General features: G+C 41.5%; 1 protein-coding gene and 1 long non-coding RNA gene across 3 annotated transcripts in view; one reads left to right on the top strand and one right to left on the bottom strand.

The window, feature by feature from the left end:
- Window positions 1–736: 736 nt before the first annotated feature.
- On the bottom strand, window positions 737–2,304 carry LOC148124736 (uncharacterized). The gene is made up of 2 exons (XR_015745127.1): window positions 2,178–2,304; window positions 737–1,693 (listed from the first exon to the last, which is right to left on the bottom strand). It is a non-coding gene; the product is annotated as an uncharacterized LOC148124736 (long non-coding RNA).
- Window positions 2,305–2,314: 10 nt separating this feature from the next.
- The window catches only part of NPTN (neuroplastin), a 29,656-nt gene continuing 16,066 nt past the window's right edge, over window positions 2,315–15,904 (top strand). The window contains exons 1-4 of one of the 2 annotated variants that reach the window (XM_026709911.2): window positions 2,315–2,668; window positions 8,735–9,082; window positions 14,362–14,530; window positions 15,401–15,495. In XM_026709911.2, the coding sequence (XP_026565696.1) occupies window positions 2,575–2,668; window positions 8,735–9,082; window positions 14,362–14,530; window positions 15,401–15,495 (706 nt within the window). In that variant the 5' untranslated portion in view covers window positions 2,315–2,574. The remainder of the gene's footprint in view (window positions 2,669–8,734; window positions 9,083–14,361; window positions 14,531–15,400; window positions 15,496–15,904) is intronic. The other variant, XM_026709909.2, reaches the window with a different exon arrangement.

Genomic DNA, 15,904 nt, shown 5'->3' with positions numbered 1-15,904 from the left:
CCAAGTTACAATGTAACTCCTAATGCAAGACAATGCTAGACCTCATGTGGCTGGAGTGTGTCAGCAGTTCCTGCAAGAGGAAGGCCTTGATGTTATGGACTGGCCCGCCCGTTCCCCAGACCTGAATCCAATTGAGCACATCTGGGACATCATGTCTCGCTCCATCCACCGACGCCACATTGCACCACAGACTGTCCAGGAGTTGGGGGGTGCTTTAGTCCAGGTGTGGGAGGAGATCCCTCAGGAGACCATCCGCCACCTCATCAGGAGCATGCCCAGGCATTGTAGGGAGGTCATACAGGCACATGGAGGCCACACACACTACTGAGCCTCATTTTGACTTGTTTTAAGGACATTACATCAAAGTTGGATCAGCCTGTCGTGTTTTTTTCCACTTTGAGTGTAACTCCAAATCCAGACCTCCATGGGTTGCTAAATTTGATTTCCATTGATAATTTTTGGTTTTCTTATCAGCACATTCAACTATGTAATGAACAAAGTATTTAATGAGAATATTTCATTCATTCAGATCTAGGATGTCTTATTTTTGTATTCCTTTTATTTTTTTGAGCAGTGTATATATAATTTATAATATATATATGTGGCAAGAAAAGTCATAAAACGGGGCACAGCTCGCTTAACAAATGTCTCACTTAGCAACATACATTGGGGGCTCAATTACAGGTGTAAGTCAAGAACTCCCGGTATAATTAGAGAGTCATCTCTTACTCTGTAGTCACTTTTTTCCTATTATTCTATTTATTTTATTTCTTTTTTTTTTCTTCTAAACATCAAAGCTACCAAGTACTTCTTTATTTTCCTCCTGTTTCGGGGCTTCCGCTGTCCAGAGCTCTCCATGTCCCAAAGGTGCATTTTTCATCAGGTAACTGGACTTTCTTATTTTTTTTTCCTTTTGAAGACGCTTCGCTTCTCATCCAAGAAGCTTCTTCAGCTCTGACATGGATGGTAGGGAATGGAAGGATTTATACTCCTTGCAGACGGCTGGTCATTTGCTTCCTTTTAGAGGGTCGTTGAGGCTACTTGGAGGTTTATCTGTGTCCTCAGGGTCACTTGAATAATGCTAGTGGTTCCTGTCATCTGCCACTTTTTCCTGGAAATCCGTTCATCGTCCCACACCATTTGAAGGGTCTTCATTCCAAATTGCATAGCTAAAAGTCTGTCATCCAAGTCATTTGGTTGTTCCAAAAGTGCTTTTTTTTCAGGAGATAACTGGACTTTCTGTTTTTTCTTTGAAGACGCTTCACTTCTCATCCAAGAAGCTTCCTCAGCTCTGACATGGATGGTGGGGAATGGAAGGATTTATACTCCTTGCAGACAGCTGGTCATTTGCTTCCTTTTAAGGGGTCGTTGAGGCCACTTGGAGGTTTATCTATATCCTCAGAATCACCTGAATAATGCTAAGTCTGCAAAAAAAAATTTCTGGAAATCCGTTCATCGTCCCACACCATTCAAAGGGTGTTCATCCCAAATTGCATAGCTAAAAGTCCATAGAGATTCTCAGCCCTGCAGGTCATTTGGTTGTCTCAAAAATGTTTTTTTTTCCAACAGGCAACTGGACTTTTTGGTTTTTATTTCCTTTTGAAGACATTTGCTTCTCCTCCAAGAAGGTTCTTCAGCTCTGACATGGATGGTGATGAAGGGAAGGATTTATATTCCTTGCAGACAGCTGGTCCTTTGCATCCCCAAAAGAAAAAACAAACGAACAAGGAAGTCCAGTTGCCTCCCTGAAAAAGCACTTTTGGGGACAACCAGCGAATCTCTTACAGACTTAGGAGCTCTCCATGGTTAACTCGCAACTGGGCGCGTTCACAAGACCAGCAAACCACGGCTGAGAAACCCTAGCCCTTCCCAGCACAAGGCTGAGCTCCTCCCTTCCCCCCGCCCCCGCCACGTACCACACGAGGACTGCCTTCCCGCACCTCCTTCCTTAACCACGCAACCCCGGTGCACGCAAGCCGCGTGGCTCCCTGCATTCTCACGACCCACCAAGCCTCCCCCTGGGAAAGCCGCAGGGAGGCGGTCCCTTCGCGGGAACAGCGGGACAAGAGGGAGGAGGAGGAGGAGGAGATTGAGGCCACGCCCCTCCCCGTGACGTTGCCGCGCGGGAGGAAGACACGCCCTTCCCCGTGACGTTGCCGCGCGGGAGGAAGACACGCCTCCCTCGTGACGTTGCGGCGCGAGAGCCGGGCGCATGGGCGGCGCTTGCTTGGCTCCTCCTCCTCCTCTTCGTCGTCGTCCTCGCCTTTCTGCGCGTTCGGCGGCCGCCTCCGGTGGGCTGGCTCTCGCGAGAAGGGAGAGCCGAGTTCTCGCGAGAGTCCGGCGCTGCCGCAGAACGAGCTCGCTCCGCCGCTGAGGGGGAAAAAGAAAAAAGGCAGGCGAAGGCGACGCCGAAGGGCGCCGGGGCTTGTATCGCCCGCCTCGTCCTCCTCGTCCTCCTCTTTCCCTCCTTCCTCTCGTCTCCCCTTCCCTTCTCCTCCCTCACCGGCCGCCGCCCCCGCGCCCCCTGCCCGACCTTCCTCCTCCTCCTCCGCTCGCGGACCCGCCGCAGGGACGATGCTGCGGGGCCCGGCCTCTCTACCCGCGGCCCTCTCGCTCCTCCTGGCCACGGCGGGGAGCCTCTGGCCGACGCCGGTCGGCGCGCAGAACGGTGAGGGAAGGCGGCCCGGGGGTGAGGGAGGGAGGGAGGGAGTGGGGTGGGGGTGGGGAAGACGAGGAGCCGATCTGAGGCGGTGATTGACAAGGGGGCGGGGCTTCCTCGGGTGGGCGGGGCCGAGGAAGGCCGGATGAAGTCTTGCCTCCTCCTGGAAGGCGAAGCAAAGCCCGAATCTGGTTGGGGGCTGGGATGGGGGACCACCAGGAGATCCCAAGCCTGTCGTGGGAAAGGGAAAAGGAGGTAATGGCAGGGAAAAGGTGCAGGGAAGGTAGTTCGCCCCTTTTCCCTCCCTCGGGCATGCCTGAGAGCGGGTCTGTTGCAGCCAAAGGCGAGGAAGGATCTGGATGGATCCACCCACAGGGTTTCTGGGTTTCTGGAGGAATCCACCCACAGGGTTTCTGGAGGAATCCACGGGTTTCTGAGAACCACCCAGGGTTTCTGAGAACCCACCACGGGTTTCTGAGGGTTTCTGGAGGAACCCACCTGGAGAGGGTCGGAGAACCACCCACAGGGTTCTGAGAATCACACAGGGTTTCTGGAGGAATCCACCACAGGGTTCTCTGAGGCAGGGAGCAGCTGTTCTGTATCTGGAGGAATCCACCCGGGTTTGCAGGAGGGGAAGGGTAAAGCCCTTGAAGCGCAGCCAGGTTTGTGGACGTCCTCAGAGGCGTGCATCATATCTGCCCTCCTTGATGTGCCGGCACTACAATCTCCATGCAGCACAGCTAACGTGCTTAGCATTGGGGGGATTGTAGTGACTGCAATGCCCGCATAAAATAGTTGGGAGGAGGTTGGTGTAGGATTTTGGGGGTGGGGGGGCGGGCTAGAGCCATTGGATGCCAGGGTAAATTGCCTTGAGGGTGCTTCCCTTCGTGGGTTGCTTGTTAGCTGGGAGAAGATTCAAGGGATGAGGAGGACGGAGGCGAGGAAGACGAAGAGGATGTAAGTGGGCTCTATTAGGGTCCTTGGATCATTGGCAATAAGCCTGACCACCAAAAATCCAATTATTGCTATAGGGATTATTAGGAAACAATATTGCTATACAGGTAGTCCTTGACTTACGACCACAATTGAGCCCAGCATTTCTGTTGTTGGGTGAGACGTTCACTAAGTGAGTTTTGCCCCCATTTCATGACTTTTCTCGCCACCGTGGTTAAGTTAAGAATCACTGCCATTGACAAGTTAGTCACCTGGTGGTTAAGTGAACCTGCCTTCCCCATTGAGAAGGTCGCAAAAGGGGATCACGTGACCCTGGGACACAGCAAAGGTCATAAATCAGAGCCCGTTGCCCAACATCTGAATTTTGATCTCGTGGGAATGCTGCAATGGTCGTAACTATGAAAAACGGCCACAAGTCACTTTTTTTCAGTGCTGTTGTAAGTTTGAATGGTCATTAAATGAATTGTTGTAAGTCAAGGACTACCCGTATTGTTTTTAGGGATAGTCTCAAATGTGATTGAAAACCGGCTCCTATTTATGCATGCGGCATGTAAGCTCTTTAGTGTAAAAATACAAAATTACTTGAATTGTCTATAGAAATGGTCAAAAAGGTTTGACCTGAAAGGCAGGAAAGATGTGGAAATTGGATATACTTGCTAAATTGCTACGGGGCAATGCATAGAACAATTTTGGTGTGTTGTAGATGTGCTTGGAATTGCAGTTCCTCAAACTCCCAGCATGGCCCAAAATTGGCTGTTAACTCTGCAGGCCAGGTCCAGATCTCTGCATCGCCATAAAGCTGACTTATTAACCTTAAGATGGCTGATCTAGCTTAGAATGTTCCTAGAAGCTGATAGAAAGCAAGCAATCAAAGATAGATACAAATCTGGCAATATCAGGAGCTGAGTTAGGACAATAAGGATAAGATTATATTGGCAAGAGGTTTAATAATACAGGTAGGTGGCAGCAAGGAAAAGACAGAGCAGAAGTAGAGGGTCAAGAATCTAGAACACACAAAATATATAGTTATCAGCTGAACATTTGGGAGGAAATCCTGCTGTTTCTGGAGGACCAAAAGGTTTAAAAACGATCTACCAAGAAGGAAAAAATGTATTCTCCTATGTCCCTTTCCAGACAGAAAAATCGGTCCTTCTATCTTCAGTAGTTTAACAAGAAGGACGTTAGTCCATTTTAATGAACACGTTATAGTTTTTCTGCAGCCTTTCTGTTCATTCCCAAGCTTTCCCCACCCCCAAAATCCCTAAGAATAGCTTAAGTATAAAGTAAGGAAACACGGTAATGAAAATGTTTAGAGACACCTGTGTTGTAAGACAAAAAAAAGCCTGCTTTGTTACTGGTGTTAGCGGGATTCCTAAAGAAGTCTATGACACTGCTCTTTTGAATAGGGGGTGCATTCTGTTTGATAAGATGGGACATCCGTATGCTTCGTGCTCCTTCACAACACAAGAGAGTTCTTCTGATAGGTCTATCGTGGAAAGTTTTTTTCTGCTCCAGAGAACTGTGAGAAACATGAGTTTGCATCCCAGTGAGTGACGCTTGTCAGTAGAGAGAGTATAAAATGAACACAGGAAAGCTCAGCATGTCCAGAGAAGACTCAGGAAGCATTTTTGAGGTAAATAACCCCCAAAAGATGAGCATATAGGAGCAATACTTTAATTCAGTGGTTCCCAACCTCTTTTTTTTTGCCCTGCACCCCTAAAGAAATTTCACTCGAACCTCGCACCCCCTGAAATTTATATTTTGCTCAGTTAAGTTAATCCATTGCAAAAGAAAATAAAAATGCCAACATATAGCCAATATCCTATTATTTACCTGGACTTTTCTCGCACCCCCTGGAATATCGTCTCGCACCCCAGGTTGGGAACCCCTGCTTTAACTGAAAGCTGTAGTAGAAAATTGGTTTGTTATTTTGATACAAAAATTGTCAAAAATTAAAAAAAAATCCCTTCATTTTCTTCCCAGCATGACCAGTATTTTCAAAAAGGCAGTTCCGAAAATTATAGAACATCAATTCCTGAATGCTTAATTTCAAACAAGAAATTGAAAGGAGAGTTGTGTATGGCTTTCGTTTTTTTACTGTGCTCTTAGTCATTTGTAAAATTATATCAGAATTTGAACTGCTTTAGGTCAAGTTGACTAGAAAATAAGAAATTACAAATAAGGGAAAACCTGCAGTACTTGCAAAGAACCAGTTTGGACTATTTATATCGTATGCTATCATGCCAAATCTGAATTAAATAAAAGCAGAATTAGTACAGTAACAGAACTGTAGAGTAAATGGTTAAGTCTTAAAATTGGGGTCTAGAAATTAATTGAACAACTTTATGTGAGTGATCACTTACAAGCTTTGGATATATTCCAATTTGCTGGCAGATCAATGCAAGAAGAGGGCTTGTCTAGTTTGCCTAAATTTGGTGATGTAAACAAGGAATGTTTCAAATCGTTCATAGTAGAAATATTCAGACTTCAACTCTTTAGTAACATATGACAATAACTGGCTTTGATAGGACAAAACAGACTGCTTTAGTGCAAAAGCTAATAATAATAAGCAGGTATCTTCAGAATAATAACTGATTTACATCATAAAAGAGAGACATGGTTGAAGGCCTTTCTTTCCATGCATTCATTTGACCTTGAAAATATTATTAGTGTGGATAGTACTAAATTGAAAAGAATAAAGATTTCCGTTTTAGTCATTGTACTACAGGGGATTGCTATTAAAATCTGTATTGTCTTGAGTGTAGTTGCTTTAAGCGTTGCCATGGTCTGGGTCAAAGAAAGATTTAAATTAGGAGATTTGCTAAGTAATGTAAATTTATCATGCACCTTTCACAAAAGTTTCTTGATAGAAGTGCTTAAATATAAATTCTATTTGTTCTATGACTTTTATTTCAGTTGTGCCTGTTCATAAGCACTAAATGTATCTATTGCTCTTGGCTTCCCTGCGAAACCATATTAAAGGATTAGCTTCCAAGCTTGAAAATACAAAGATCACTCCAGCAGAACTCATTTTGAACAGCTCAACTTCCTGCTAACCGGTGTAGGATGCACAAAGCAAAAGGACAGGTTGTGTTTGCATTTTTATTAAGGCTATGTATATTTTAGCAGCAGGGTCAAAACAGAGGGGGAGTGGCTCAGCAGGGTAGCATAGCTACACACAGGCCTGGTATTATGATTCTGCAACATTAACATTATGCAGCATAGCTTTTAGTGAAATGATGCCTTTTGGTCGCATTAATAATTTAGTATAAGTGTGACTTGCTGTATAGAACCTGCAGGCAAAACTACATTAAGATACATAATGTTTGGATTTGTATTTTGGTTAGAGGCTTTTTTTTTTTTTAGAATGCTTTTCTGCCTGTAGAAAGTATTTGTCACCATCTTGAAGAAACGAATTGAAGCTGATAGTACAAAATATCCAGTGTATTCAAAAGTATTAAATAGGTATAGCGCTAGTCAAGATTATAGCAATAGTCAGAAACGTTTACCTTAACTAGATTTGCAGACCTTCTGTTCAATTGTATTGGACAGAATTTCTTTTTATCAAAAGAGAATAAAACTATCATATCTAGGTGGGGTTGCAGAACTGTGAAAGCAAAAATGTGGTGGATATTGAATGTTACGGAACAATACATATGTGTGTAGCTGTACTGATTGAGTTTTCACCAAATTAGGATTGAAAATATAGTTCTAAAGTTTTACTGTAATTTTTAAAGACTATAGTGTCTCATCCTTCCTTCACTGGTTAGAAGGCCAGAAACTTTTCAGCAGCTACATTATTAAGAAACAATGAGCAGTGTGGAGTTAAATCAGCAAATACTTTATACCTACCTTAGCACCAAATTTGAAACTGGGAAGTGTGACAGGAATGATTCCTGATCTCATAGGGTGGCGCGTTGTGAAACTGAGTTAGTTTTTGGCTGATACATACTATGTTGATTTCCAACAATGGTTGGCTTACTTTATGATTGAGTGCATATTGGCATATGAAGAAAATGATTGTAACTTTCCAGGGTGACTCAGAGTATAAACAAGCAGGTAACCACCTACGTTATTTTGAAATATTTTGCAATCTAGTTTAGGTGTTGTTTGATTAACAGGAAAGTAATCTTATAATTTTAAGTAATTGGTAATCTAGGTGTAATCTAGCTAATTAGATGAAGTGGGAACTAGTTTGAGTGTAGCGGTTAAGGCATTAGGCTAGAAACCAGTAATCCGTGAGTTCTGATCCTGCCTTGGGCACAAAGCTAGCTCACCTATACTTGGGCATGGGATTTGAGAACAAATGAATTCTTAGTCATTACCAGAAAAACACATATTCCCCTTGTACTATTTTGACTCCAGAGCTTGAAAGATACCAATTTAAAAGGATTGAAAATTTTGATTCAGTTCTGAGGATTTGCTTGGGGGGGAGAGGGGGGTGGAATAAGAGATCTACATGGCATGGGATAGTTATTTGGTGTGTGACTATAACAGTAGCATGGTTGTTTGCCTAACTTTTACACCTTTGTGGTCCATTTGTTTTTAATCAGCATAAGTTTATGGTAATACAGTGATTATTGCAACACAAGAGTTCTTTAACTGTTGGCTGCTATAAGATGTTTAGGACCATTTATCTGACTATCATACATCCCTCTGGGCTTGAAATAAGAAGAGAGCTTTTTTCTAATCCCAGCGTTAAATCCAAAGGAGATAATAAAAGAGAATTATTGAAGTTTAAACAAAGGGAATTCCTGATAAGACTCAAGATGTCAACCCAGTTTTTAACCTCCTCCCTTGGATCTATGATTATTAGATGAAAGGAAGAGGCAAAAATAGACGCACTCTTTTTCTGTCACAGACTATGAATCTGTAAAATCTGATGGCTTGTTTCCCTTGAGCCTGGCCCTTTTTTCTTGCCGACCTCAACTTTCCTTCTTTTGAATTCACACTATAGCCACTGTTGTAGATGGGCATGTCTCTCTTTTTGTTTTTGTTTTGTTTTTGTGTTTTCTGCTATTTCATTTGCTTTCTTTATAAGATCTGTTTTTTTTTCCCCCCCTTCCCCCCCTCCTGTTCATCCGTCATGGCATTTCTGCTGCTGCCCCTTTTCCTCTCTAGCTGGGTTTGTCAAGTCGCCTATGTCAGAGACTAAGCTCACAGGGGACGCCTTTGAACTGTATTGTGACGTGGTTGGGAGCCCCACCCCAGAGATCCAGTGGTGGTACGCTGAAGTCAACCGGGCTGAATCTTTCAAACAGCTGTGGGACGGTGCTCGAAAGCGCCGTGTCACCATTAACACTGCCTACGGGGTGAATGGCGTGAGCGTGCTGAGAATCACTCGTCTTGCCTTGGAAGACTCTGGGACGTATGAGTGCAGGGCGAGCAACGACCCCAGGAGGAATGACTTGAGGCAAAATCCTGCCATAACGTGGATACGAGCCCAGGCTACTATAAGCGTCCTTCAGAGTGAGTCCAGTTCCTCAGAGGAGTCGTGCTGTAGTCCCTAGAGGCACTCCCAGAGATCCTCATTCCACCCACCCCCACCTCTCTTGTGACCCTTAGTATCACCCACCGATTGTCTTCGTTGCGTGCGTGTGTGTGTGTGCGTGTGCGTGTTGGTGGGGGGGAAGGTGCGTTGATTTTTTTTTTTTCATTTGTGGACGTGTCAAAGTGTGTCTTTGCCACCTTCTTAATGTGTCTCCTCCTTCCTAGGATCACAAGTGTTGAGGAGAATCTTTGAAAACTGTCTTCTAGTTCCTCTGAAAAACAAGCTGGTATTGGAATGTTTGTTTCCTTTTGCTTTTATTCCTTTTTATTTACTTTTTAATATAGTAGGCTTTGTGCTCTCCTAGTTTCTCCATGAGTGCCTTTTCTATTTTGCGTTAACTGTGAACCTAACAATTTCTTTTTTTATTATTGTTATTTTGTTTATTGGGATATCGTGGAATTTGCCTTCCTTCTCCTCGTGGTTTTAAGTCCGTAGACCCTCATCTACAACCTTTATGGCCTGACAAATGTTGGGTTTTCCCTTTAAGGCTAGTCAGAAGTTGCTTTTTATAAATCACATACATACCGAAACTTCCCAGATGCTGAGTCTCTGCTTATAGTACTTTTCCTTGGTGTATCTGAAGCCTCCTGGTTATTTACAGATACAAAAGAGGCGGTTTTCTTTCTCATCTTCTTCCTGTTAACACTCAAGTTATATGTCCTCACATACAAAGCTAAATTGCATGGGGCGATCTTGTAACCGACTTTATTTATTATTGAAAGGCCTAGAAATCACGATGACGTTCTAAAATGTTGCCTGAAGTGGTTCCTGAAAAGCCCCGTCGCACAGAGGAACAGGCCAATGAATTGCACTGCATTGTGAAGCAAGTGGCAATAGTTAATACGTACCATCGCAGGAGGATTTTTATTTTGAGAGGTGGCATATAAATTCTTAAAATAAAAAATGAATATTCGGCACACATTAAGTTTCACTCCTGATTCGTAGGAAATTTATCCTAAATATTAGATCCTGGGAAACCAACAATGGAAGAACTATTTCCTCTGGTTGAGGCCTGTTAACTTCCCAAATATCTTTGGTGCACTGCAGATTTATTTTGTGCCATTGTATAAATTATTTCCAACCTCATTTTGTTCCCTAGAGCTGTTGTTAGAAACCCTTCTGTCCTGTCACTTATGCTGGTAAATCTGGCAGTTTCTAGTTCCGAGGCATACATAATGAATCTGCATCTGCCTTTTTGAGATTTTTAAAAGTTCTTTTCAGAGTCCAGGATCTGCAAGACAGCAGAACTCATTAGGGAATGAGGCTTGTAGGACATTTTACAACATGGTTTTTAATACGGAAATGGGTCTTTCTTTCTCTCTGTCTCTCTCTCTCCCCCGCTTTTCATGCCAGGCCAATCTCAATTGAAAACAAAACTTGCAAGAGAAATTCTACATTGATCTTAAAAAGCAGGCAAGAATATATGGGAAGTAACTTTTTTGGGACCTCTCAGTGGTATGAATTCTCTGCTTTCTTTTACTATAATACTATTAATCGGTTTAAAAGGTTGGGAGGAGTCTGGCAGCACCTTTTCCAGCAAGCAGATTTTATTTAAAAACATATATTTTTCTAAACTGCAGCTCCATCAGAGCCGCACCTTGGCTAAACCAATCTAATCATAAACTCTGGTCTGTAATGTCAGCACTCATATCAAAAGCATAATCTCAGAAGGAAGGCATTACTTAACTTTTAGAAGCTTTTAGAAAGATTACTTTCTGCAATTTACCTTCTACAGTGGTATGCTCATAAAAAAATAGTTACCTTGAGTAGAATATATGTATATCAAAATGAAGTGTTAAGAAGGAATCAGTGAGAAAAAAATTGCCCACAAAGTATATGAGGAATCATGTAAATGTGAAATACTCAGTAATAAGTTGGAAATCAATTTTCTTTCTTATTTGTTGTGGCTTATAGCCGCCTTCTGGGCCATGCAGTGAAAATAAATCTGATAACTTAATCTGCATTTCTAATCATAAAGCTGCACCATAAATGTTTTTTGTGTAAACGGAACAGTTCATTTATTGGGATATAGAAAAAAAAAGCCTATCAGATGCTTTGTTAGAAGACTTAAAGAATTTCCTGCACTATATGACTACAACTGATAGGGAAAACGTGGAAGTCTTTTTTTTTTAATGAGGCAAATGCTTCTCAAGTTAGAAATTGGCAGTAAGAACAGCTAACAGTAGAGGATTATTTTATGAAAAACCAAGAATCAGTATTGTGTAATGCTGACATATACATTATACACAAGCATTATCATACAGTTTTTAACAACTAAGAGAAATACTGGATGGTCAGTGTGATTTTTCCAGTAGTAGTTGCATGCTTGTCTCACTATCAGTTTTGTATTACCATTTTGCTAAAATGCATCAAACGGGATGCAATCTAAAAACTCGTATTTTGAAAGCAATTTTTTTATAACACAGCAGAATAAATTTTTGAAACCCAGTATTCTCGAAAATACAACTGCTTGTATTGCCCATTTCTAGGCGATAAATATTCTCTGCTCCCCAAGTCTTGTGTCGTATACTCCCATTTACTTCCTTTTGCCTTGTTTCTAATTCATTTAACAATTAGTAGGAAAATATAATATCAGTCTTTCCTAGCCTGATGTCCTTCAGATATATTTGGACTATAATCCTTAGAATTTCTAGCCAACATGGCTCTTGGCATCAGATTAGAGATTGTAAAGCTGATTTATAAATCTCTATGTTGGGTGCAGTTGTTTATGTTCTTGACAAATATTATTAGCACAGCATTTCATTTTGCACGTAGATGTTGTTCATCAGGTGCCTCTGTCTACCTTGTGTACTTACTTAATTTTGTTTAATCCGTAGGGTGAGTTTATGAGGAAATATTTAACTCATTAATGGTAAAGTCATGGAACTTTCCAAATAAATTTGAGAGGAACTCTAGATAGTAATGTTTTCCACTGGGCATGAGATTTCCTCGTGTTCAGGCTGCAGTGAGAGCAAATACATGGAAGTGTTCCATATGGGGAATTTGAAAACCAAGTTTCCCTTTACTGGACTAATTGGAGAGCTGCAGTTGAACGTTTTATGATTTAATTAAATTTGCTGATTTTTCAGTCTAGAATAAAGCCCTGTTAAACCTGAATATAACGTACTTCTGTGGAGGATAATTCTCAGTTGAGAGTATTACTAGGTGAAAATTTTCATGGATTTGGTAATATAGGTACAATCATATGCTACTAACAAACACGTGTCTAAATCTTTCCTGTTCTCTATTACAGTCACCAGCATGTTTATCCTGCCACTATTTTCTCTTCCTGAAGATAATGTGTATATGTCGAGATCACCCATAAAATGAAATGTATTTGCAAAAAACATTCCATGCCAGAAGTAAATCATGACAAGTCTTTCAAATTTTTACGCTATTCCTTTACACAATTATTTTTAACTAGAGTGGCATGGCTTTGTACTATGTCTTTTGAGATGCTGGCATGAAATAAATGCTTCGAATGGGTCTTTTAAAAAAAAAGTATGTTCATATATTTTTCCTCTACCAGTACTTGGTTTAATCCCACAGTCTGTGCCTGAACACATGTAATTTCAGAACAAAGATTATACTGTTGGATTGGATGGATTCCAAGGGTCTAAAATATAAAACCCAGCATAAATATAAAGGAAGGATGAAAGGCTGCATAGCCTGATATTCATGAAGTACATTTTGACCTGTACGGTGAAATGTTCTTGCTTCAGAGAGATTCGTGTGGGATTGCGTGTCAAGTTAACGCACGTTCCTTAGTCGAAAGAAATGGGAGTTCAGGTTGGGATAGCAATACATTAAGAATGTGACCGCTTTCTATCCAGTAAGGCAAAATGGCTATGTATATTTTCCAAAGCACCCAAAGGCCAGACAAGGAATAATGGATAGAAACTGATCAAGGGGGAGATTCAACCTAGAAATAAAGAGAAATTTGCTCACAGTTAGAACAATCAACCAGTGGAACAGCTTCAGAAATTTGGGGTGTTTCATCATTGGAAGATTTCAAGAAGAGACTGGACAGTCTCCCGTCAGAAATGCTGCAGAGTTTCCTAGTTGGGTGGGGCGGGATGGGGGGGGTTGGACTAGATGACCTATAAGATCCCTTCCAACTCTGTTAATCTATTATTATTATTATTATTATTATTATTATTATTATTATTATTTATTTATTTATTATTATTATTATTCCCCATGTAAAAAGCCAGAAATCTCTGTCCAAGCCTTGCAAAAGGCCTTGCTGCTTTAAGGACTTAGAACATGTAAATTTGGTTTGCTTCCCTGTGCACTTCCTTTTTCAAATACTTTACGTAATCTGAATATAGATCACGGGGAAATCCAACATGTTAATTGGGGGAAGGGTTTCAACTTCTCTTTTTTAGGTAAAGGGGTTGGTAAAAAAAGGATCCCAGGGAACACAACAGGTGTCTAAGAAGTTAATGCTGTTAGGGGCAAGGCACCTTACATAGGTGTCCTGTGTACCATAGAAAAACGGGAAGAATAGATTTGCTACAAGACTTAATTATTTCTGCTGATTCCTCTACTTCGGAGTACTAGCTAAATAAACTTTTGTTTCTTGTCTGTTTCATCATAGCTCAAAATCTGTGTTACACAATTGATGATTTGAAATTGTCTTCCATTATTGAGGCACTGAAAGGTGTAATGGCGCGATTTTCTTTGCTAGCTTCCTAGAAGAGGCCCTGCTAATACCTGTTTGGGGGGGGCAGAAATTGCACATACAATATTGCATTCTATCAGATGTGCTTCTTTGCAGCAAAATCCTTCAATCTAGAACGATATGTGAAAGCATCCAAAGATTTTATTTTTTAAAACGGATTAGACTGAATGCTTGCTATATGTTCTTGTCCTATTTATTTTTAATTTCCCCTTGGTTAGGCTAAAAAAAAACAAAAGAATACCAAAATATATTCCTTCCTTCCTTCCTTTTCTTTCTTTCTTTCTTTTTTTTTTGCCCTTCTGTATCAGTAGACTAGTCCTTGTTGTGTTTTTTTTATTTCTTCCTCTGCTGGTCAGCTGTTCATTGTACGCCTTGATGCCATCTGAGCTAGTAAAGTTGTTTTCCACGTGTAGTTCTTTTCCTCTCCCAACTCCTGCCATTTAATTGTGCCACGTAGGACGTTTGAGCCGGGTTAAAACTGACGGCTCTTTTAACGTGTCTCTTTTCCTCCAGAGCCCAGGATCAATTCCAGTGGTGAGGTGACCATTACCTCCCCTCAAGTTCCTGTCATACTACAGTGCAACCTCACGACCAGCCCTAGTCCCCTCGTTCACAGCTACTGGGTGAAAAATGGAGAAGAGCTGCCAAGCACCATAAAAAGCACAAACACGACGGAATACAAGTAAGTCTGAAAAGTAATTTTCATCTCTGAAAACTCAGTGACGCTTCCGCTACAAAATGTAGTAGCCGAACAGCTCTTAACCTTAAAACTTAACTAAAGCTGAACAAAACTAGTGATTTTAGCTAAGGAGATTTAGATGCTTGTTCACATCGAATCCTCAAGTCTTTGATAGGATGACTTTAAGAAATAATATTCAAAACTTCATGAAGTGGGGTTGACACCATGCATTATTTGGGAGTTTTTTGGCCATTAGCAAGCAGAATACAGGTGGTCCTTGACTTGTGACCACAACTGAACCCAAGGTTTCTGTTGTTAAGTGAGGTTTTGCCCCATTTTACGACCTACCTTGCTTTGGTTGTTAACCGAATCCTTGCAGCTAATAAGTCGGTAATGATTATGAAGCAAATCCGGTTTCCCCATTGACTTTGCTTGTCGGGAGGTCGCAAAAGGTGATCACGTGTCCTTGGGACACAGTGTGAAAAATGGTCTTTTTTTCCGTGCCGTTGTAAGTCGAGGACTCCCTCTACATTATGGATACACTTGCTTTAAAGTCTATATGTGATAATTCGATCCATCTTAACACAGTTTTTTTTAAAAAACAACAACAACAAGTTTTAAAATAATTCAGAACGTCCGTTTCAAAAAGGGAAGATCCCAACTGGCTCTGTAAAATATGATGGAAACGCGCTCTGTTCAGGGTTTCTTACGTAGGTGTTTCAGTTTTCCAGCAAAGAAGCTGGAAAAACAAGGCCTCGAATATTTAGGACTGCTTTGTATCAGCTAGAAACAAGTGAGGCTATATGGCTTTTGAAACCAGGGGAAGGTTTAGTCACCTGCTATTCTGATCCCTGTTTCTTTTTTTCTTTGCAGAATAACAAAGCCCAGAGCTGATGATTCAGGGGAATATTGGTGCGTATTTTTATTTGCTGCCTCCCCGGCAGCAAATGCTACAATAGAAGTGAAAGGTACCCATAATTTTGAATTCATTTCCTTTTGTCTTCCTCTTTAGCTTAGCTTCTAAAATTCTCTTTCTTGCAATGCCCCATGGAACACTTTATTGAGGGTTTCCAGGTCACAGGTGATGAGCGCTCATCCTCATAAATTGGAGCCTCTAAGAAATTGCTTTTAATCTCCCGAATGCCAAAACCAAACCTAGAAAATGCAAAATAATTCTAGATATGTCAGTGCTGTGCCTTCTTCTTATTTTGCTTAATAAGCTACTTGGCCATGTTCTAACAGGTCTTTGGAAGCTGCTAAAAATAGTATCCCAGCTGCAGCTTTCTGCGTTTTCCTGTAGGAATAAATGCTATAGGTCTTCCAGCCTAGTCCTAAATTGTTCAGGAGAAGATGTAGAATTATCTTTTAAGAATTAAG

The sequence above is a fragment of the Pseudonaja textilis genome, chromosome 13, assembly GCF_049901715.1.
Source record: "Pseudonaja textilis isolate UNSWEBS1 chromosome 13, rPseTex1.2, whole genome shotgun sequence".
NCBI lineage: Eukaryota > Metazoa > Chordata > Lepidosauria > Squamata > Elapidae > Pseudonaja > Pseudonaja textilis.
This window is presented reverse-complemented; position numbering and strand designations above follow the sequence as displayed.